The sequence below is a fragment of the Oncorhynchus mykiss genome, chromosome 15 (genome assembly GCF_013265735.2).
Source record: "Oncorhynchus mykiss isolate Arlee chromosome 15, USDA_OmykA_1.1, whole genome shotgun sequence".
NCBI lineage: Eukaryota > Metazoa > Chordata > Actinopteri > Salmoniformes > Salmonidae > Oncorhynchus > Oncorhynchus mykiss.
The window spans coordinates 63,324,616-63,348,349 of record NC_048579.1 but is presented as its reverse complement, the minus strand read 5'-3'; the positions used below and the strand labels follow the sequence as shown (position 1 = coordinate 63,348,349).

At 46.4% G+C, this 23,734-nt stretch overlaps 2 protein-coding genes across 7 annotated transcripts in view; one reads left to right on the top strand and one right to left on the bottom strand.

The window, feature by feature from the left end:
• prrt4 (proline rich transmembrane protein 4) overlaps positions 1–20,363 on the top strand; it is a 38,696-nt gene extending 18,333 nt beyond the window's left edge. The window contains exon 3 of the mRNA XM_021564015.2: positions 17,429–20,363. Within this exon, the coding sequence (XP_021419690.2) occupies positions 17,429–19,488 (2,060 nt within the window). The 3' untranslated portion in view covers positions 19,489–20,363. The remainder of the gene's footprint in view (positions 1–17,428) is intronic.
• Positions 20,364–20,533: 170 nt separating this feature from the next.
• Positions 20,534–23,734, bottom strand: part of impdh1b (IMP (inosine 5'-monophosphate) dehydrogenase 1b) — a 29,469-nt gene continuing 26,268 nt past the window's right edge. For all 6 annotated transcript variants that reach the window (XM_021564016.2, XM_021564017.2, XM_021564019.2 and 3 more), the window contains one exon: positions 20,534–22,618. In XM_021564016.2, the coding sequence (XP_021419691.2) occupies positions 22,597–22,618 (22 nt within the window). In that variant the 3' untranslated portion in view covers positions 20,534–22,596. The remainder of the gene's footprint in view (positions 22,619–23,734) is intronic.

Here is a 23,734-nt window from a genome sequence, read left to right as displayed (position 1 = left end):
GGGCTGGGTTTGAGTGAAAGAGCGGGAAGACTGAGGGACACAGGGAGAAGCTGTCGTAAATACAGTATCTTATGCATTCTAAATTACCGCCCATTTGGAAAAGTCAAATGCAATAAATATTTACTCTGAGCTGCGCTTCGTTAGGTTGGTGGAAGGCCGTGTTGCCAAACCGAGTCCTTTGAAGAATGTCTCTGGTGGTCAATTGGATACGTTATAGTAACGTCGTTGTGTGGTAGACGGAATAATCTGTCTGTTCTTTCCTAGCCCGCGTTTGCAGCTGATGTTGCTAACTCAACGGCTAGGATGTGTCACTTCTGTAGTGAATAAGAGTTCAAAGTTCATACCATTCGCAACCAAAGCTCACGCTTTGTTCTATAGATGACATGTTAGTCCTTTTAACGCAGAGGCTGCAGACCTCACGTACTTGGAACAGGAGGTTACATTTTCATCAAGGCTTTATATAGTGGAGCGAGAAGGGTGTGTCTGAAAAGTTTTATAACCCATGTCTCTTCACAGGGGCGGGCCACTGATTGAGCAGAGCCCTAACCTTATGAAAACTCAAATCTCTCATTTGGAAGCTAAAATTACATTTAATCTCTTCACCAATAATTTTATATTCAAACATTTAAACTGAACAACAATTCCATGTGAATACGATAACTCTGATGTGTAGACTTTCCACTGTAGAGTTTATGTCATCCTATCATCGATGAGAATGTCTCAGATGACATCTGAACTGACATCATATTCATTAAGTACCACCGCATATGCTCAATTGGTCGGATTACCAGAATATAGTTAATTTCCCCCCACCTTCTGATGTTCCCATAATCTCTATGTCAAATGTCACAACAGTAGGGAAGAGAGAGGGAAAAGGGGTATTTATGACTGTCATAAACCTACCCCCAAGCCAACGTTATGACAGTAGTTACAGTCTGGTTTCATCGCTGTCATCCCGTACGGACCTGGCGACCGTGTCAGCATGCACTGCACCCAGTGGAGTCGCTGGTGGGCGATGGAACTAGGTCATCCCTGCCGGCCAAACCCTCTCCTAACCCAGACGACGCTGGGCCAATTGTTCACCGCTCCATGTGTCTCCCGGTCGTGGCCGGCTGCCACAGAGCCTGGACTTGAACCCAGAATCTCTAGTGGCACAGCTAGCACTGCGATGCAGTGTCTTAGACCACTGCGCCACTCGGGAGGCCTTGAACAAATGTATTTTCAATGGTTGGATTGATTAGTGGTTTTACACACATATATTGCTAGATCTATTTTCACATCAACCATGTGATTTGAACAGTGACTGATTTAATTTAGATGCTCTTAAAAGCACCAATGGCAATTCAGACCGTGGAGGTCAGCCGGGGTCGGAAATGCAGTACAGTATGGTCAATCTCTTCAATCACAAATAGACCACGAACGAAGCAACCCCGAGGTGATTCAACCCGCATGTTTTAATAAACTGCGTGGTTTAGCCTGTTTGTGTTTCTACATTGAAGCACGGCAGCTCTGGGGAAATTACTTGAACCCGGCGTTAGACCCGACATCGTCGGCTAACATGCCACCACTGTGTTACCACGGTAACCCTGATTAGCCGTTGCCATTCTGTGCATCGCTAGGTTCATGTGTTTGTTTGGTCCAAAATGTAAATTGAGGGAGTAGACTGTTGATCAGGCAAACACACACACACATTTCATCACCCAAGGTTACTACTAATACTCATTGAAATATACATTTAGAGAATGCAACATAACCCCATTAGTATGAAGTCTACAAAACTAACCCAATAAGCCTGTGCACAGTGATGCAATATTCTGATTGCATTGAGCAAGAGTGGGAAGGGCAGGAAATTGGAGGATGAGGTATTGTAGCTATATCCAGTTTTAATGAAACCTAATATGACTGTCTGTCTCTCTTCACCCTCCTATCCTACCGGCTTCGATTTCTCATCACTCTAAGCTCCATGTGTGTGTGTGTGTGTGTGTGTGTGTGTGTGTGTGTGTGTGTGTGTGTGTGTGTGTGTGTGTGACAGTGATGGAGATTAAATAGTGTATGCTGGCAGAAGTGAGAGCAGAATTATACTGCCTGATCAACCACTGGATAAATCCCATCACAATGATCTCACGCTGTGTTTCTAATACACAATGAAATTAAACACACACTACTACATCAGGAAGCTCTTGGGTACAGTATGTTGTGGTGGACTTTAATTACAAGTGCTTCACAGGAACCTGGTAAAATTATGTTTGTTGTGTAGCTAGTCACTGAATGGCTCTGAATTCACTGTCAGCATGCAGTCAAAGCTATAACCTCTTTTGGAGCTAACTAGTGCTCTAGTATAGTGATCTAGTATAGTGCTCTAGTATAGTGATCTAGTATAGTGCTCTAGTATAGTGCTCTACTATCCTGATGTCGGCAGTAGATGAAAGTTGTATTCACAGCATTGCTAACTTAGCTAGCTTAACAGCTAGAAAACAAGTTATATTAAGTGGCTAGCTAGCAATATCATAATTTGGTAGCTAATCAGACAGAGCTAACTAATCAGCTGAGCTAGCAAACAAAATAACAAAAGTATAAATTCAGATTTGAAAAATACTCCACCAACTGGCTCTGCATTTCAGGAATCACAGTAGCAAGTATGATACTCCTGGTCCACTGTTCAGTTAGTGGACTCGCTCTCTCTCACACACACACACACACACACACACACACACACACACACACACACACACACACACACACACACACACACACACACAGAGAGAGAGGGTACACAAACAAGATCTATAAATAATCCTGCCACCCATTATACACACACACATTAGGAATCTCCTCTAAGAGTGGAGAGAGGGATAAACCTTAGAACTGCTAACAGACAGATGGACATTAGAATCTAGAGGCAACCAATGTAAGAACAGATCAGTTCAGGTAAAGGTAATAACTAAGCAGGAAATTATATGGATACAATAAGCTATGATTATAAGAACGTAGGCACAGTGTGCAGGAGAGAGAGAGAGAAAATATTGTGTGTGCATTCCCTTCTTCGCACCCTGGGGGTTTGGGAGTAAGCACAGACCTCTGCCAAACCTAAGGATGTGTACTTACTTGTGTGTAGTGGGAGTACCAGCCCCTCGTTAACTGTCCCTCTCTCGCTTTGTGCAGAGCTCGTTACTCATGCTAATTACCACTAACGCAAGAGGAACACTCTTACACCTGCACAATAAAAACACTGCAGTGGTCGAGCACTCTGTGTGACTGTAGTGATTACACAATGTCAACAATACACTCCATACTATCTTACCATAACAACATGTCAATCATACCGGTCTTGATGATGAGTTACAGCAGTGCAGGGTTGAACAGAGTTAACTGAGGTTGTATATAGTGAGACAGTAGTGTAGTTGAATAGAGTTAACTGGGGTTGTATATAGTGAGACAGTAGTGTAGTTAAATAGAGTTAACTGAGGTTGTATATAGTGAGACAGTAGTGTAGGGTTGAACAGAGTTAACTGAGGTTGTATCAACTATAGTGAGACAGTAGTGTAGGGTTGAACAGAGTTAACTGAGGTTGTATCAACTATAGTGAGACAGTAGTGCAGTTGAATAGAGTTAACTGAGGTTGTATATAGTGAGACAGTAGTGTAGTTGAATAGAGTTAACTGAGGTTGTATATAGTGAGACAGTAGTGTAGTTGAATAGAGTTAACTGAGGTTGTATATAGTGAGACAGTAGTGTAGTTGAATAGAGTTAGCTGAGGTTGTATATAGTGAGACAGTAGTGTAGGGTTGAATAGAGTTAACTGAGGTTGTATATAGTGAGACAGTAGTGTAGTTGAACAGAGTTAACTGAGGTTGTATCAACTATAGTGAGACAGTAGTGTAGTTGAATAGAGTTAGCTGAGATTGTATCAACTATAGTGAGACAGTAGTGTAGTTGAATAGAGTTAGCTGAGGTTGTATATAGTGAGACAGTAGTGTAGTTGAATAGAGTTAACTGAGGTTGTAACAACTATAGTGAGACAGTAGTGTACTTGAATAGAGTTAGCTGGGGTTGTATCAACTATAGTGAGACAATAGTGTAGTTGAATAGAGTTAACTGAGGTTGTGTCAGCCTGCTGAGGTTGTATATAGTGAGACAGTAGTGTAGTTGAATAGAGTTAACTGAGGTTGTATATAGTGAGACAGTAGTGTAGTTGAATAGAGTTAACTGAGGTTGTATATAGTGAGACAGTAGTGTAGTTGAATAGAGTTAACTGAGGTTGTATCAGCCTGCTGAGGGTTGAGATAATACTCTCCTGATAGGGATAAGACAGCCATGTGTGGCTCTGTGTATGCCAGTGTGTGTACTGATGCCATGTGTGGCTCTGTGTATGCCAGTGTGTGTACTGATGCCATGTGTGTCTCTGTGTATACCAGTGTGTGTACTGATGCCATGTGTGTCTCTATGTATACCAGTGTGTGTACTGATGCCATGTGTGTCTCTATGTATACCAGTGTGTGTACTGATGCCATGTGTGTCTCTATGTATACCAGTGTGTGTACTGATGCCATGTGTGTCTCTATGTATACCAGTGTGTGTACTGATGCCATGTGTGTCTCTGTGTATACCAGTGTGTGTATTGATGCCATGTGTGTCTCTGTGTATGCCAGTGTGTGTACTGATGCCATGTGTGTCTCTATGTATACCAGTGTGTGTATTGATGCCATGTGTGTCTCTGTGTATGCCAGTGTGTGTACTGATGCCATGTGTGTCTCTGTGTATGCCAGTGTGTGTACTGATGCCCTGTGTCTCATTGTATGCAAGAGTGTGTGTCTCTGTTTATGCAAGCGTGTGTGTGTGCGGATTGATGCCATGTGTGTGTCTGTGTATGCCAGAGTGTGTGTATTGATGCCATGTGTGTGTCTGTGTATGCCAGTGTGTGCGGATTGATGCCATGTGTGTGTCTGTGTAAACAAGTGTGTGTGTCACCAGTGCCACATCTGCACTGCTCATAATTCGGCTTTGCTTTAGACCCCTCTCTGTCAGGGAATGGGTGGGCTCTGCTTCAAACCCAGTCTGTCAGGGAATGGGTGAGCTCTGCTTTAGACCCCAGTCTGTCAGGGAATGGGTGGGCTCTGGTTTAGACCCCAGTCTGTCAGGAAATGGGTGGGCTCTGCTTCAAACCCTGTCTGTCAGGGAATGGGTGGGCTCTGCTTCAAACCCTGTCTGTCAGGGAATGGGTGGGCACTGCTTTAGACCCCAGTCTGTCAGGGAATGGGTGGGCTCTGCTTCAAACCCTGTCTGTCAGGGAATGGGTGGGCTCTGCTTCAAACCCTGTCTGTCAGGGAATGGGTGGGCTCTGCTTCAAACCCGGTCTGTCAGGGAATGGGTGGGCCTTGCTTCAAACCCGGTCTGTCAGGGAATGGGTGGGCTCTGCTTTAGAACCCAGTCTGTCAGGGAATGGGTAGGCTCTGCTTTAGAACCCAGTCTGTCAGGGAATGGGTGGGCTCTGTTTCAAACCCTGTCTGTCAGGGAATGGGTGGGCTCTGCTTTAGAACCCAGTCTGTCAGGGAATGGGTGGGCTCTGCTTTAGAACCCAGTCTGTCAGGGAATGGGTGGGCTCTGCTTCAAACCCTGTCTGTCAGGGAATGGGTGGGCTCTGCTTTAGACCCCTGTCTGTCAGGGAATGGGTGGGCTCTGCTTTAGACCCCTGTCTGTTAGGGAATGGGTGGGCCCTGCTTTAGAACCCTGTCTGTCAGGGAATGGGTGGGCTCTGCTTTAGACCCCTGTCTGTCAGGAAATGGGTGGGCTCTGCTTTAGAACCCTGTCTGTCAGGAAATTGGTGGGCTCTGCTTTAGAACCCTGTCTGTCAGGGAATGGGTGGGCTCTGCTTTAGACCCCTGTCTGTCAGGGAATGGGTGGGCCCTGCTTTAGACCCCAGTCTGTCAGGGAATGGGTGGGCTCTGCTTCAAACCCAGTCTGTCAGGGAATGGGTGGGCTCTGCTTTAGACCCCAGACTGTCAGGGAATGGGTGGGCCCTGCTTTAGAACCCAGTCTGTCAGGGAAAGGGTGGGCTCTGCTTTAGAACCCTGTCTGTCAGGGAATGGGTGGGCTCTGCTTTAGAACCCTGTCTGTCAGGGAATGGGTGGGCTCTGCTTCAAACCCAGTCTGTCAGGGAATGGGTGGGCCCTGCTTTAGACCCCAGACTGTCAGGGAATGGGTGGGCCCTGCTTTAGAACCCAGTCTGTCAGGGAAAGGGTGGGCCCTGCTTTAGACCCCAGACTGTCAGGGAATGGGTGGGCCCTGCTTTAGAACCCAGTCTGTCAGGGAAAGGGTGGGCTCTGCTTTAGAACCCTGTCTGTCAGGGAATGGGTGGGCTCTGCTTCAAACCCAGTCTGTCAGGGAATGGGTGGGCTCTGCTTTAGACCCCAGTCTGTCAGGGAATGGGTGGGCTCTGCTTCAAACCCTGTCTGTCAGGGAATGGGTGAGCTCTGCTTTAGACCCCTGTCTGTCAGGGAATGGGTGGGACCTGCTTTAGACCCTGTCTGTCAGGGAATGGGTGGGCTCTGCTTTAGGCCCCTGTCTGTCAGGGAATGGGTGGGACCTGCTTTAGAACCCAGTCTGTCAGGGAATGGGTGGGCTCTGCTTTAGACCCCTGTCTGTCAGGGAATGGGTGGGACCTGCTTTAGAACCCTGTCTGTCGGGGAATGGGTGGGCTCTGCTTCAAACCCAGTCTGTCAGGGAATGGGTGGGCTCTGCTTTAGACCCCTGTCTGTCAGGGAATGGGTGGGACCTGCTTTAGAACCCAGTCTGTCAGGGAATGGGTGGCCCTGCTTTAGACCCCTGTCTGTCAGGGAATGGGTGAGCTCTGCTTTAGACCCTGTCTGTCAGGGAATGGGTGGGCTCTGCTTTAGACCCCTGTCTGTCAGGGAATGGGTGGGCCCTGCTTTAGACCCCAGTCTGTCAGGGAATGGGTGGGCTCTGCTTCAAACCCAGTCTGTCAGGGAATGGGTGGGCTCTGCTTTAGACCCCTGTCTGTCAGGGAATGGGTGGGACCTGCTTTAGAACCCAGTCTGTCAGGGAATGGGTGGGCTCTGCTTTAGACCCCTGTCTGTCAGGGAATGGGTGGGACCTGCTTTAGAACCCTGTCTGTCAGGGAAAGGGTGGGCTCTGCTTCAAACCCAGTCTGTCAGGGAATGGGTGGGCTCTGCTTTAGACCCCTGTCTGTCAGGGAATGGGTGTGACCTGCTTTAGAACCCTGTCTGTCAGGGAAAGGGTGGGCTCTGCTTCAAACCCAGTCTGTCAGGGAATGGGTGGGCTCTGCTTTAGACCCCTGTCTGTCAGGGAATGGGTGGGACCTGCTTTAGAACCCAGTCTGTCAGGGAATGGGTGGGCCCTGCTTTAGACCCCTGTCTGTCAGGGAATGGGTGAGCTCTGCTTTAGACCCTGTCTGTCAGGGAATGGGTGGGCTCTGCTTTAGACCCTTGTCTGTCAGGGAATGGGTGGGCTCTGCTTTAGAACCCTGTATGTCAGGGAATGGGTGGGCTCTGCTTTAGACCCCTGTCTGTCAGGGAATGGGTGGGCTCTGCTTTAGAACCCAGTCTGTCAGGGACTGGGTGGGCTCTGCTTTAGACCCCTGTCTGTCAGGGAATGGGTGGGCCCTGCTTTAGACCCCAGTCTGTCAGGGAATGGGTGGGCTCTGCTTCAAACCCAGTCTGTCAGGGAATGGGTGGGCTCTGCTTTAGACCCCTGTCTGTCAGGGAATGGGTGGGACCTGCTTTAGAACCCAGTCTGTCAGGGAATGGGTGGGCTCTGCTTTAGACCCCTGTCTTTCAGGGAATGGGTGGGACCTGCTTTAGAACCCTGTCTGTCAGGGAATAGGTGGGCTCTGCTTCAAACCCAGTCTGTCAGGGAATGGGTGGGCTCTGCTTTAGACCCCTGTCTGTCAGGGAATGGGTGGGACCTGCTTTAGAACCCAGTCTGTCAGGGAATGGGTGGGCCCTGCTTTAGACCCCTGTCTGTCAGGGAATGGGTGGGCTCTGCTTTAGACCCTGTCTGTCAGGGAATGGGTGGGCTCTGCTTTAGACTCCTGTCTGTCAGGGAATGGGTGGGCTCTGCTTTAGAACCCTGTCTGTCAGGGAATCGATGACTGGCGATAGATTAAGAATTAAGAGTTTGGGTTGTGGTACGCTGATACTAGATCACTGCTTAAGATGCATCGAGAGGAGAGAAGAGAGAGGAGAGAGGGAGCGAGCGAGCGCGTTGGCGAGAATGAGAGAGATGGCTTTAGAATAAGGCAGTCTGTTCTGTCTGTTCTGTATGAGTGCTTTGACTTGAGATAAATGGAAATTGTTTGCCATTGTTTTTCCCTTGTTACATCTGTAAGATGGATGATGTGGCAGAGACATTGATGTCAGGCCGTAACAGGCCAGGATGCATATCCACGCACACACACACACACACGCACACACGCACACACACACACACACACACACACACACACAGAGGAAGAAGTCAATGTGATTAGACTAAACAGGCCCGACTACTGGACCACGGATGGCTGGCTACGGATAAACAGATGAGAGAAGGATTCATTTGACATATCTGGGTTATGAAATCTTCCTCCCATTCTGCCATGCCCATCTCTCAACTGCCTTCCAAGACACGCCAGTTCAGGGTTGAACTGTGCCATTTTCTCTCGTTGACCTGGAGATTACAGAGTATTCCCGTAATCTGTGTTGCTCTAACGATCTCAGAGCGGTCGTGATTTAAGTCATGTGCAGTACATTACTCTACAGTGTGTTGTTTTTATTGTCTCAGAGTTTGAATTGCGTAACTCTATCTCCTCAGTGGTTCCTGATGAGGAGTGGCACGATGGGGATGAAGATGGGGTGGATCCTGTACCGAGGACACCACAGGAATGAGTTAGTCCTTTACATTTAAAAAACTAAAAGCATTGTATTCTGGACAAATCATTCACTAAACCCTAAACCTCAGCTAAATATTGTAATAAATCATGTGGAAATTGAGCAAGTTGAGGTGACTAAACTGCTTGGAGTAACTCTGGATTGTAAACTGTCATGGTCATAACACATTGATACAACAGTAGCTAAGATGGGGAGAAGTCTGGCCATAATAAAGCGCTGCTCTACTTTCTTAACAACACTATCAACAAGACAGGTCCTACAGGCCCTAGTTTGGTCGACCTGGACTACTGTTCAGTCGTGTGGTCAGGTGCCACAAAGAGGGACTTTGGAAAATTACAATTGGCTCAGAACAGGGCAGCACGGCTGGCCCTTGGATGTAAACAGACAGCAAACATTAATATTATGCATGTCAATCTCTCCTGGCTCAAAGTGGAGGACATACTTTATCACTACTTGTATTTGTTAGAAACACAAAGCTGTCTGTTCAAACGACTAGCACACAGCTCAGACATCTATGCACAAGACATGACACCACAGGTCTCTTTACAGTCCCCAAGTCCAGGACAGACTATGGGAGGCGCACAGTATTACATGGAGCCATGACTACATGGAACTCTTTTCCACATCAGGTAACTAATGCAGCAGTAGAATCAGATTTAAAATGACTACATGGAACTCTTTTCCACATCAGGTAACTAATGCAGCAGTAGAATCAGATTTAAAATGACTACATGGAACTCTTTTCCACATCAGGTAACTAATGCAGCAGTAGAATCAGATTTAAAATGACTACATGGAACTCTTTTCCACATCAGGTAACTAATGCAGCAGTAGAATCAGATTTAAAATGACTACATGGAACTCTTTTCCACATCAGGTAACTAATGCAGCAGTAGAATCAGATTTAAAATGACTACATGGAACTCTTTTCCACATCAGGTAACTAATGCAGCAGTAGAATCAGATTTAAAATGACTACATGGAACTGTATTCCACATCAGGTAACTAATGCAGCAGTAGAATCAGATTTAAAATGACTACATGGAACTCTTTTCCACATCAGGTAACTAATGCAGCAGTAGAATCAGATTTAAAATGACTACATGGAACTGTATTCCACATCAGGTAACTAATGCAGCAGTAGAATCAGATTTAAAATGACTACATGGAACTCTTTTCCACATCAGGTAACTAATGCAGCAGTAGAATCAGATTTAAAATGACTACATGGAACTCTTTTCCACATCAGGTAACTAATGCAGCAGTAGAATCAGATTTAAAATGACTACATGGAACTCTTTTCCACATCAGGTAACTAATGCAGCAGTAGAATCAGATTTAAAATGACTACATGGAACTCTTTTCCACATCAGGTAACTAATGCAGCAGTATAATCATATATTTTTGTTTAAACAGATAAAAAGACACCTTATGGAACAGCGGGGACTGTGAAGCAACAGCAGGAACTAATGGGGATCCATAATAAACCCCAGGAAGAGTAGCTGCTGCCTTGGCAGGAACTAATGGGGATCCATAATAAACCCCAGGAAGAGTAGCTGCTGCCTTAGCAGGAACTAATGGGGATCCATAATAAACCCCAGGAAGAGTAGCTGCTGCCTTTGCAGGAACTAATGGGGATCCATAATAAACCCCAGGAAGAGTAGCTGCTGCCTTGGCAGGAACTAATGGGGATCCATAATAAACCCCAGGAAGAGTAGATGCTGCCTTAGCAGGAACTAATGGGGATCCATAATAAACCCCAGGAAGAGTAGCTGCTGCCTTAGCAGGAACTAATGGGGATCCATAATAAACCCCAGGAAGAGTAGCTGCTGCCTTAGCAGGAACTAATGGGGATCCATAATAAACCCCAGGAAGAGTAGCTGCTGCCTTAGCAGGAACTAATGGGGATCCATAATAAACCCCAGGAAGAGTAGCTGCTGCCTTAGCAGGAACTAATGGGGATCCATAATAAACCCCAGGAAGAGTAGCTGCTGCCTTAGCAGGAACTAATGGGGATCCATAATAAACCCCAGGAAGAGTAGCTGCTGCCTTAGCAGGAACTAATGGGGATCCATAATAAACCCCAGGAAGAGTAGCTGCTGCCTTAGCAGGAACTAATGGGGATTCATAATAAACCCCAGGAAGAGTAGCTGCTGCCTTAGCAGGAACTAATGGGGATCCATAATAAACCCCAGGAAGAGTAGCTGCTGCCTTAGCAGGAACTAATGGGGATCCACAATAAACCCCAGGAAGAGTAGCTGCTGCCTTGGCAGGAACTAATGGGGATTCATAATAAACCCCAGGAAGAGTAGCTGCTGCCTTAGCAGGAACTAATGGGGATCCATAATAAACCCCAGGAAGAGTAGCTGCTGCCTTAGCAGGAACTAATGGGGATTCATAATAAACCCCAGGAAGAGTAGCTGCTGCCTTGGCAGGAACTAATGGGGATCCATAATAAATACAAATACCACCAGGAGTCATTACGACGACAACGTCAAAGCCACTGATCACAGGTAACTGGATCGCACTTAACATCACACAAACACAAATAAAATACTGGACACACAAAGATACGCACGCACACACCATTAGAAACACACACACACACACCTGAACACACTATATCACAAGCCCTCCAATCACTCCTCGCTTACTTACTTCCCCAATCTAGCTCAACACACTGTCAGTTTGAAGAGCAAAGCAGCCTATTACTGTTACAATCTGTCTGAGAGTCACAGCAGCCAGGCAGAAACATTTCCCTCAGCCCTTCCTACAGTCTCTAATTGCCTCCAAAGGGAGGTGACTGTTGGTTGGAATCGTGTTGTTGAACATTTACCAGCCGGAGTCTAGCTAAGGACCTCTCTCCCTCTCTTCTTTTGATTAGTAGCAACCCTTTTCAGAAGAACATCTCAGGTAGAGAGGAAGTAGAAACATCTGGTGGTTGGTCAGTAATGATTCATTAATCATGTGATAATTAAGAGGTTCATTTGAAACCCACTTCTCCGCAGCAGATGTAACCCACATTACTGCCCAGAAATAGCAGACCTATTCAGCCAAATAGTAAAAATAGACTAGTTAAATGTGCTACTGCAGATGACGTGACACCACAGAGGCTTGTGTGTGTGTGAGAGAGAGAATTTACTGCCTCCTTATCATGCAAGTCAAATATCAAATCAGTCCATAACATGTTCCTATGTAGGACTGTAGCAGGCCAGGGTCTGTTGATGTAAAGGAGTTTTGGGATCATATCAGATCTTTCCACTTTGTTTGACACAAAATACAATTCTCTCCTCTTCAATGTGCATGACAGCTCCTCCGACACTCGTTCTGGCTGAATTGCCTTTCTGAGGACAGTGAAATTGAAAGCGAAGGAAAACAGATGAAAGCTAAATGAAGCCTTGGATTTTCCTGACGCGGGGACAACAGGAGACCAATTAGAAAGATGGAGGGGAGGATGTCAGTGGGAGTTGAGTTCTGCAGTCAGGTGTCAAGGTTTACACTGGGATCCTGGAACAAATAGTCTTCAACTGGGTCCTTTCCTCCTATTTCCTATTTTATTGGTTTCAATTATGCCCCTGAAGCAATTAGAGTTAAGTGCCTTGCTCAAGGGAACAGTGACAGACTTTTCTCCTTGTCGGCTCTGGTACGCGAACCAGAGACCTTTCGGTTACTGGCCCAACATTAACCTTGAGGCTACCTGCCGCCCATAGACCAATAACAAAGAGAGTTTTAAACCTCTCTGCCAATAACAGCTGGTTTTGAGGTTCCATATTCCTCCCATAAAGCTTAGGCCCCTCACTCAGACCACTTCCATAGTCCTAGCAAAATTCTTGCTTGAGAAATGTGTCTTTGCTAAGTGTCACGTTCTGACCATAGTTCTTTTGTGTTTTCTTTCTTTTAGTGTTGGTCAGGACATGAGCTGAGTGGGCATTCTATGTTGTATGTCTAGTTTGTCTATTTCTATGTTTGGCCTGATATGGTTCTCAAGCAGAGGCAGGTGTTAGTCATTGTCTCTGATTGGGAACCATATTTAGGTAGCCTGTTTTGTGTTGGGTTTTGTGGGTGGTTGTCTTCTGTCATTGCACTAGATAGGACTGTTTCGGTTTTCACATTTATTGTTTTGTAGTGTTCTCGTGTATGGTCTTGATTAAACATGTTGAACTCTAACCACGCTGCATTTTGGTCCTCCTCTCCTTCAGCGGAAGAAAACCGTTACACTAAGAATAAATGTGTTTATTTTTACCATTTTAATTGAAAAAAATAACAATGAAGTACTTCATTGTTGCCCAGAAATGATTTGATATTGATATAAAAACAGATGCATTTAAGGCATAACTGTTGAGTTAGGAGACACATCACCATGGAAACATTAAAATAGTAAAAAATGTGTCTGACGTAAGTCTGATACTAATCGCTCAACTTCTGTTGAACTATGGGAACCTTACAGTATGTTCGCAACTCTGGTATGTTTCAATGGCGATTTAAACAGACGCACAAAAAAGACAACACTTTGATCCGAGTTGGATCATCGTCAGGTCATCTTTTTCTTGAATACGTTCTTCTGTCCTGCACCTGATAAGTTGGAATTTCCTTTTTCTCTATTTTCTAACCATCTACAAAAATCTCTGCCCAAGCTATTGTAAAGTAGCTTGTTATTGATTATGGTGTCTACATATATACATAGGCTGTTGGCATTGAATCCGGGCAGTGACATGACATCCATATATGTGACTGACTGTAAACCTGAGGGGTTCGTCACAAGTGGAATGTAGACTACAACTAGGCAGCAACACACGATGGAACGGACCGGACTTCGCTGTCCCCGCCGCACAGCCACATTCCAACAGGGGCGGGTATCCAGGCCGGCGGACTGGCTGGACGCTCAGATGGGCGATTATTTGACCCGAGCGAGACAGGCAGGAACCCTTGGCTCTAGTCCAGAAACCCCAGTCACGTTTTCCACTGTGCCCACGGGGCAGCTAGGGCATCGCCCAGGAAAGTAAACAAACGGGCGGAACAAGCGACTGGCCTGCCACAACATGACCACCCTTATCTGTGGCAGTTGCCTCGCCTGGCGCTTCCCGTTTGTGTTAAACCCCGCCCACATCTTCCACACTGTGCAGGCAGTGTGTCTGGTATGACAATATTACATCATTATTGTTACGACACTGCTTCTCGTCTCTCCTGTAGTAATAGCCATCTTCAAAAGGAATCTTTTAGTGACAGATAAGCAACATATCAGGCACCTCTTATCATAACATGATTACAATTTAACCACTGTCTGTAGGTGTCATCATCAGGGATGGTTCCAATGAGTTACTGACTCATACAGGTGGCTGAAAAATAGTGGGCTGAACCAACACTAATATTCTATGGGGGTGCCATGTTATTGCTTTTGGGGAGGGGCAGTGCCCAGAACCCCTGGCAGCCAGTGTAATTCTAACCCTGTCAGAACAAATACAATTTATTGTTCATTTCACCCTCCAGATTAGTTGAGTAATAAACTGTGTCAGAGCTGTTAGTGTGCTGATTCACCTCAGTGGATTTTAGACGAATACAAGACTGTTGTAACTGCAGAGTCTGCTATATATTCAGCTGAACGGACACTCATTAAATGTGCAACTGTGCAAAACCTAAAGGGAATGTATCAATAGCCATGTTGTGCTAGGGTATACTATATCCTACAGGGGACGAGAGAGAGATAGAGAAACATCATGGAACGATGCACGGAGGAACCTCTTTAACCACGTTTCGTTTCTGCCCATTAAAGATTCAGCGGCCTAATTAAAAAACCCTGCATCAGGGAAAAACAAAGCCTCTTAAAACATTGGCAGTCAGTATTTCACAGCATTAGTGCCATGATTAAAGCCACAGTCGCCCGTCTCGTAACCGTCTGTCAGAGGTTAAATAAAAATGGTGACGTCGTACCGCGAGACAGATCGCTCACTCAGGTTCATATTTCCCAGAGCTTGACGGGTCCGTCATCAACTCACACCGAATCTCGGGAGTCGGTGGCTGAGCACGGAATGAAGACAAAACGAGTGTCAAAAGAAGACAATCAGTACTCTGCAGGACAGCGCTGAGGTTTATGTTGAAGCCCCTCTTTAAAAGGATCAGCCACTCGAGTCAGGCTTTGATAGAAATGTTCAGGAGTCAATGTTGTGGTTTGGGCTTCCTGATTAGAGTGGAGAGGTTTCTTTGGTCGGCGAATGAGAGGGACCAGCGAGGCTGATGGGAGGTGGAGAATACAGTCTTAATGACAACCTTTCTACAACACACCATGTTAACAGGAAGCACTCTTGCATTAAACTGAGAGAAAAAGGCACTGGGTTTTGTGTTTCAGCATCCTCAATATGGTTGCAGGGCCACATGCATGCACACCATACCCAAAGAGGTTCACATTAGAGCTCAATTGAGCCAGGGTTTGCCAGGCAGTGTATTTCGACAGGGAGAGAGTGAGAGAGTGAGAGAGAGAGAGAGAGAGAGAGAGAGAGAAGGGGAAATGCGGGAGGAAGAGAGAGACACAACGATGGGGTAGAGGTTGTGATGGGGTAGAGGTTATGAGAGGAAGAGAGAGACACACAACGATGGGGTAGAGGTTATGATGGGGTAGAGGTTATGAGAGGAAGAGAGAGCGTGTGTGTCAGAGAGAGAGAGAGAGAAAAAGAAGAATGGTCTTCGAGGGAGGAAACAGGACCAGTATAGAAGAGACGTCACAAACAAAACAGTCCATTACGGGTCTGGGACTGAGACGGGGTGGGGAAACAGACAGCTACCATACAACACAATCAGAGGAGCTAGGGTCTCATATATCACAAGAGAAAAGGGACAACTTAAATGTATAAATACATTACTTAGTTTTGTGGTACAGAAGTTTGTACATAAATCGAGGTTGCATAAGAACATGCAATCAATGTACCACCAGACATGATCTATTCTCGTGTATCATCCAAACTGAATTTTAGTACCATACAGACCACATTTTGGGACCATTTGACAAATGCCTGGGCTGTATTATACAATATTCAAAAGCATCCTTATTTTACTCAAATCCAACCCACACAGTCCACTTCACACCACTATCACAGACAGACGTTTCACAGAGTCACAAGGTACTCTACATCTAGCAGCCTACAAATCATGCAGCTTTGTAACTGCTAGTACCTCCCTGTATACCAGGATATCTTGCTCGTTTGTCTCCGTCTCTGTAGCCCAATAAGGAGCCTGGTGGGAGGACGGCTCATAATAATGTCTGGAACGGAGCGAACAGAATGATACCATTCCATTGATTCTGCTCCAGCCTTTACCACGAGCCTGTCTTCCCACATTAAGGTGCCACCAACCTCCTGTAGATTATATATGATAGGGCTGGGCTTGAATGACTGATGAGGCTGTGTGTCTGTGTCTGGATACAAGATGTAATTCGGCCTGTTTCTCTCAGTTTTCACGAGTGAGGAGAAGCATGGAAATAAATGGGTGTGTTTTACTGAAGTGGCATTGATTGAGGATAATGCTTTGGCTAATGGCTATTATGGACGTCATGTCATGTAAGATGTTGGCTGCCGAAGTCTGTAAAGCTCGCTTTGAAAAGGAAGAGCCTAAAACCGTGCGAGGGAAACCGTCGTTAGTGCCCATCCGTGATGCATTTGTGTGTAATGACTACTAGGTACACACATCCAAGTCGTCTTCCATGCATTGATCTTACCAGTAGCCTTTATAAACATAGACGTTTAACAGTGCAGATGAGTCTTGCAGCCAAGCCAGAGTTCGAGCATACACGCATGTACAATTTAAAAAGGGACACTCCAAGTCTGTCCCGAACCAAGCCACAAACAGCCATTTCCTCCCACGGTGCACTAAATAACATGTATAATACAATCATCGTCAGCCATGTTTGTATGGAAACAACAGATGTTCACTGGCTGCTTATGTCATAGAAAGAAGGAACCAGCTCTGTGGTCTTCAGGCCCCACTGATCTGCCCTTTTCTCTTCCCCCTTTCTAGGCCCAGTCCAGTTGGAGGTTGCCTCCTTACATACAGCCTTAGCCCACATGCTTTCACAGACTTGGCCCTCAGCCCACATGCTTTCACAGACTTGGCCCTCAGCCCACATGCTTTCACAGACTTGGCCCTCAGCCCACATGCTTTCACAGACATGGCCCTCAGCCCACATGCTTTCAGACTTGGCCCTCAGCTCATTAGTGTCTAGGCTCGAATGTTGAGTAAACGCTGTGTATTCTCATGTGTGCCTGTTTAGAATGGACTCTCTTGGGTGTTGCCCTCTGCTGGTAAATTGTATTACTATGCTGTTATCAGAAAACAGCATCCTGAGGACGATGTGGCTGTGCAGCATTGCGCTGTATTGACGCTGCTGCATATGGCATTGATCTATATTTGGGATGGTCAGATGGCCACAGGTGGATTTCACATGTCAAACCTCATGACAAATGGCTTTTTAGGAAGCGATCAACTCTTTATGGAATCTAAATTGAAATTCTATATTTTCCCAATGTTTTTTTCAGGTAACCTTCCTGATGCTGAAGACTGGCTATCTGACCCAATGGGCAGTGAAGCCACCTACCTCCCAGACTGCAATCAGGAACGTTCGGGAATCTGCAATATCTCCGACACCTGGGCGCCGCCCACCACCTCTGACGTCCTCCCCACCGCCAACACCCCCTCCGCAAACCAATCAAATAACCCCTTCCTGATTCCGTCCCGGCCCATGTTCGTATCCCTGCACTCTGATTGGAACAGCGCTATGGCCGCCTGGGGGTTAGCCTGGGATGCACACGTGTACGGTCTGGGCTCCATCTTCGCCATGGTGACCCTGGCCTCGGCGCTCAACCTGCTGTGCCTGCCCCTGCGCTGCCCTTCCGGCTGTGGCTACTTCGCCCTGGTCAGCGTCTTCCTCCTGGCTGCAGGGTGTACCAGGGCTTTCTCCCTTCTCTACGATGCATACGGCCACCAGGACCGGCTGCCCTCCACCGAGGCCTCCCTGCTGCTCTACGAAGCCCCGTTCCCCTGCCTGACTGCAGCCTTCGGCCTGGTCTTCCTGCTCCTCTCTATGCGCTCCAGGATGCAGCTATCCTACTCAGCCTTCCAGAGACCCTGTTTCCTGGCCTGTCTGGTGTTGCTGCACTTCGCAGCAGCTTTCGGTCCCGTCGCACTGCTGAGGCTCTACCAGAGGAGGGCGCCCTTCTGCCTCTTCATCTCGCTCATCTCCCGGGGAGCGTTTGTGGCGCTGGTTTCTTTTCTATCGGTCGCCTATTTTGTGTTCTTCTGCTACGTACGGGCGGACTCAAAGCACATTTACCACCTGAATAACACCTCGCCCACGCCAGCTGAGCGATACAACCGCTGTCCGTTCGCAGAGAGCAGGGACTGGGACCGTGCGGCTGCGACAGTGTGCCTTTCGGCTCTGTTCTGCCTGGCATGCGCCGGGCTGCAGCTGTACGCCATGCTCCACTCTCTGGGGCTCGCCGGAGGAGCAGATGTGTTCCGCCCCTGGCCTTGGTGGACCTTCCAGCTCAGCTGCAGGGTTTGTGAGGCCGGAGTTTGTCTCACCTTAGCCCTGGTGGTGGCCCAGCCAATCTACTGCTCTGACCACCTTCCTCAGCCAGGAAGCTGCTGGACGGAGCTGCTGGCGATCAAGTCGCCCATTATGCCGGGAACCTACCAGTGGACCCTGAGCCAGCAGGAGAAGCTGGCCATCTGCGACATTGGGCACGGGGAGACAGAGTGCCTGCCCCTCTACACGCTGGTGGATGAAAGGCTAGGCAGCAGCTTGAACGGCCTGGACCTCCTGTACCACAGCAACCAGGCCTTGGCTTACAGAGACCTGGACCTGAATTTGGATCTGCCTGGCTCCAGCAAGCCCGAGGACAGGGGTGGTGGAGAGGCGTCCGGGGGTTCCTCCTTCACCAGCGACTCCACGGCTGACCTGCGGCCGCCATCGCCCATCAACCTGCGCCGTAGTATTGATGAGGCGCTCTTCAGCGAGGACCTCTTTCCCATAAGCCTCTTCAGACCGTCCATACCCTTTTGCTGCAGTGACCTGTCACTCAACATCCCCTACTCCACATCCACCCTGCCCAATGGTGGCCAGGTGCTTCGAGAGACCCTCTCAGCTGACCCAGGCCTGTACCGGACGACCTCCTGCGTGGAGATGGCCCCTCCTCCCCCAACCCCTCTACCAAACCGACCTATGGCAGGCGACACCATCCTGGGTGCTCCACCATCTCCCTCCCTGTCCTCCAACTCCTCTTCCCCAGAACGCTGGAGGGGAAGTTCCTCCTCCTGCTCCTTGTACAGACCCTCATTAGGGGGGTCCTTTCTGGTCCTCTGTTCCAGCCCAGAGGGGCACGCCCAACCCCCATCCCTAGGCGGCAGCTCAAGCCGCATTACAGCCTCCAGCCACCAGGGCTCACACATGCAGAGACACTATCGCACACTGGGGTCAGCCTCACAGGAGAGTCTTGACCTAGAGTCTGAAGCGGACCGGTCCATACAAGAGGAGTTCATCAATGTCTGCAGACAGATTGATGCGATGAGCATCTGCAGTGAGACAATTGACCTGTAGGCAGAGCTCTCAACAGTCAAGGGCTAAAGACTGAGGACTGGACTGAAATAAGGTGTTGTGAAGAAGGATTCAAGATGGTGTCACGATCTGTGAGGAGCAACGAGCGGTTTGATCCATCAGGTTAGCCTTCATTGTCAAGAAAGGTAAAATAGTGCCAAATGTTTGAGTAAATGAACTGAGGGTTTGTTTGTGAATGTTGACAGGAGTCTTTTAAGTGCCACGGAATGCCACATGCCAAGGAGAAATTTGTGAATTTTTTTTCCACATTTGCTATTGGATGATGAAGTTGCGTTTTCCTGTGCATTTCAAGAGGGGCACAGGAAAGCAAAATACATTTGTACAAAACGTTTTGCATTCAAATAAATAATACTGTGATTGAAATAAGCACTTAATAAACGACTACTGAAAATCTTATTTTAACATACTCTTATCCAGATTGTGAGTGCATACATTCTCCTCCATACTGGTCCCCTGTGGGAATCAGACCCTGGTGTTGCCAGCACCATGCTCTACCAACTGAGCTACACGGGACTTAGAAAACAAATGTACTTTACATTTTCATAGAGTAAGATTGTTATTCAATGCCAAGTGGTTTCAATTCAGTCAAATATAATTGTGTTTGTGAGCCTCTACATGAAGAATTAGACATGTTAGAGATGTGCTTTAAGATCCATCCAATAAAGGAAAGCTTGATTTGAACTAACAGCAACATTGTAGCGGAGCAGCAGTGAACTATACTGGTAGGATAGCACCGATACTATTGTGCTTTAACTTCGGACTGACACACAGTACATTTTATATGAAGCCGCTTGGTATTTTATTAATGTTTAAAAAATACTTTACTCAAAACATGATTAAATAAAGAGAAATGTCAATATTTAAGTGTGCATGTTTTGTTTTCACCAAGTTTCAGGTCATGTATAACACATCTTCTATAGTTACATTTGGGGATATTTTTGACAACGCAATATTATTGTCAGTATCGTGACAATATATTATATCCTGAGGTCCCTGGGAATTCCCAGCCTTAATAACAACCCACAAATCAACATATTTGGACTTTTATTGTTTTACAGCATTAGGGACCGGTTTCTGTTGTAATCCCATTGTAAACAAGGCCTGTTTCATAGTCAGTGGAGATTCTCATAACTAAAGGTGGGAGACTGCAAACAACCATTTCAAACAGGATACAGGTATATAATTCTCCATACATCTTCATGTACATATTTACTTAATATTCATGTCAACTGTAAGAGTACTGTTAGTCAAGTGAGGTCCTGGTAGCGCAAAGTACATTAGCACAAAACGGAAAAAAAGTCACTCCTACAGCTTCGAGAAATCCTAAAAAAAATATCTGGCAAAAAGGACATTGTTTACGAAAAAAGTTAGAAAAATCTATTCCTACACAAGCTGAATGATATAGATACGGTATCTCAGTGAGAAAGGGGGTGAGGAGGATGTATAGCGCCATGCACATACAACACAGTTCTTACGGGAATTTAAGACTTTCCGTCGTGTGCGGTCATCATCGACCCCCATTTCAAGGCATATCTCTGGTAATCAGAGCAGGTCAAAGCTGCTAGCAATCGATGCCACAATCTGGGACAGGGGTGGAGCGAGGGACTATATTGCTGGCGATTCGTAGCTTTAAATTTGGGCTTAATAACACTAAAGTGTAACAGAGAGCATGTTGATACATTTGGCAGTATGTACGGAATTAGAAAAAAGCGGAATATAAATAGAGCCATGTTGAGGCTTTAAAAAACTAAAAAGCATGCATATCAAAACCCTTCATGCTCCTTCGAGCCACTGGGACTTTCTTCAGCAGAGATCGTCAACTAGATTCAGCCACGGGACGATTTCTTGGGTGGATGGGCAGGGGCCGGAACATAATTACAAATCATTTGTAGACTGCAAATTGACCGCAGGAGGTCCAAACAGATATAATATACCTTAAACAATCATTTCAAACCTTGCTTACATTTGGTAAACGATGACATCTCTGTATTATCTGTAGGAATACTTGGGAACAGATATCCAAAATTAAAATCACTTGGTTCTGATTAACTGGTGTTTTTACACTCTTTTGTTCCAAGCATAATCATTATTTATTTACCGGGGGGGGGGCAAATGAAACCACGTGGGTCAAATTTGGCACGTGGGCTACCAGTTGGGGAACCCTGCTCTGCAGCTTTTAAATCAAACAATTCTCTAAACTCGTTTCATTCCAGTCTAAAAGATTATCGCATTACCCATCTGAGACCGACACTGTGGTTTTAAAAACGTCCCTTGCCGATCTATGGCCAATGTCTATCTTTTGGCCCCAACCGTGCGCTCAACACACTAGAAGCATTGTGATTGGCCACTAGTTTATTGGTTCACGTCGACAAAGGGGGGTATGACATGGCCACTACAGCGAGGGAACGTCACCTAGTCTAGAGTCCCAGCCAATGAGTCTGTCAGTTAAATCACAGTCAAAAGTTGAACAAAACAATATACTTTTCTCAAAGCAGTTAACATCTTTCTGCATAAACAGAGCTAACTACATAGATAAAGGAGGATTGCCACAATACACTTGCACACAAAGTAGCAAGACAAGTGTTTTTCCACATATATAGTTTGATTGGGACGTTTGTGGCTTCTGATGGAGGTGTCGGTACGAGCAGATCCCAGGGAATACAGAGGGGTGACAGCATGGCTCTCTCAGTTTCACCAGGAAGAGGAAGATAGCATAACAGCACCTTCTTCACTGAGTTTATCCTCACACACTCTCTCTCTCTCTCTCACACACACACACTCTCTCTCTCTCACACACACACAATCAAATACTTCCTTCAACACGCTCTCACACACACCAAGGGGACAGGTATTCTGGGAGGGGGTTATGGTGAAAACCCTGATGTTCCGCTTCGTAAGTGCAAAATCCTATGTTTCCCAGGTGATGGTGTTTGTTTTGCAGGTGTTCCCCCCCAGACCTCTCCCGTGGGGTGTGTGGGGAGTCGGCAGGGAGAGTGATGAGGTGGGTGTCAGATGTGGCGGTTACGTTTGGTCACAACGGGGGTGGGGGCGTCGGGGGCGGCCCTAGTCCGCTTCTTTCTGGCCCCTCCATCAGTAAAGTCGTTTCTCGTAACTGCAGAGAGAGGGCATAGTGAAAACACAATGATACCATCAATCAGTTAACGATAATCAATAATATAACGACCACACAAAACAATTCCTATCACCTGCCCTAAAACACACAAAACAATTCCTATCACCTGCCCTAAAACACACAGAACAATTCCTATTACCTGCCCTAAAACACACAGAACAATTCCTATCACCTGCCCTAAAACACACAAAACAATTCCTATCACCTGCCCTAAAACACACAGAACAATTCCTATTACCTGCCCTAAAACACACAGAACAATTCCTATTACCTGCCCTAAAACACACAGAACAATTCCTATCACCTGCCCTAAAACACACAAAACAATTCCTATCACCTGCCCTAAAACACACAGAACAATTCCTATTACCTGCCCTAAAACACACAGAACAATTCCTATCACCTGCCCTAAAACACACAGAACAATTCCTATTACCTGCCCTAAAACACAAAACAATTCCTATTACCTGCTCTAAAACACACAAAACAACTCCTATTACCTGCCCTAAAACACACAGAACAATTCCTATTACCTGCCCTAAAACACAAAACAATTCCTATTACCTGCTCTAAAACACACAAAACAACTCCTACTACCTGCCCTAAAACACACAAAACAACTCCTATTACCTGCCCTAAAACACAAAACAATTCCTATTACCTGCTCTAAAACAACCGGATAGATCAATGACCCTTTCTTACTGCATCAGCTATCAATCTGTCTAAGCAATAAGATACTGATTCAACTATAAAACAAAGGTTGACAAATCCCATTCAATCCCCCATCATCTTGCCAGTATACTTATTACAGGGTTATCTGCCCTATGGATAACTGGGGAAGGAGAGGAGGGAAGGAGGCTAGTGGACAGAGAGAGGAGACTAACAAAGCTTCCCATAATTCATCCCCATTCAAAGATGAAATGCGTAATGGCGAGCACCCCTCCTCCCACTAACAAGATAATAGTCTGAAGGGGAACGTCACATCGCCATTTTAGCCGTCATTATAGGCTAGCTGCCAGATTCAAACATCAAGATGGGAAGCACTTATCTAAAGGTAAGATTTACATTTCCCACCTGGATCATTTAAATCAACAA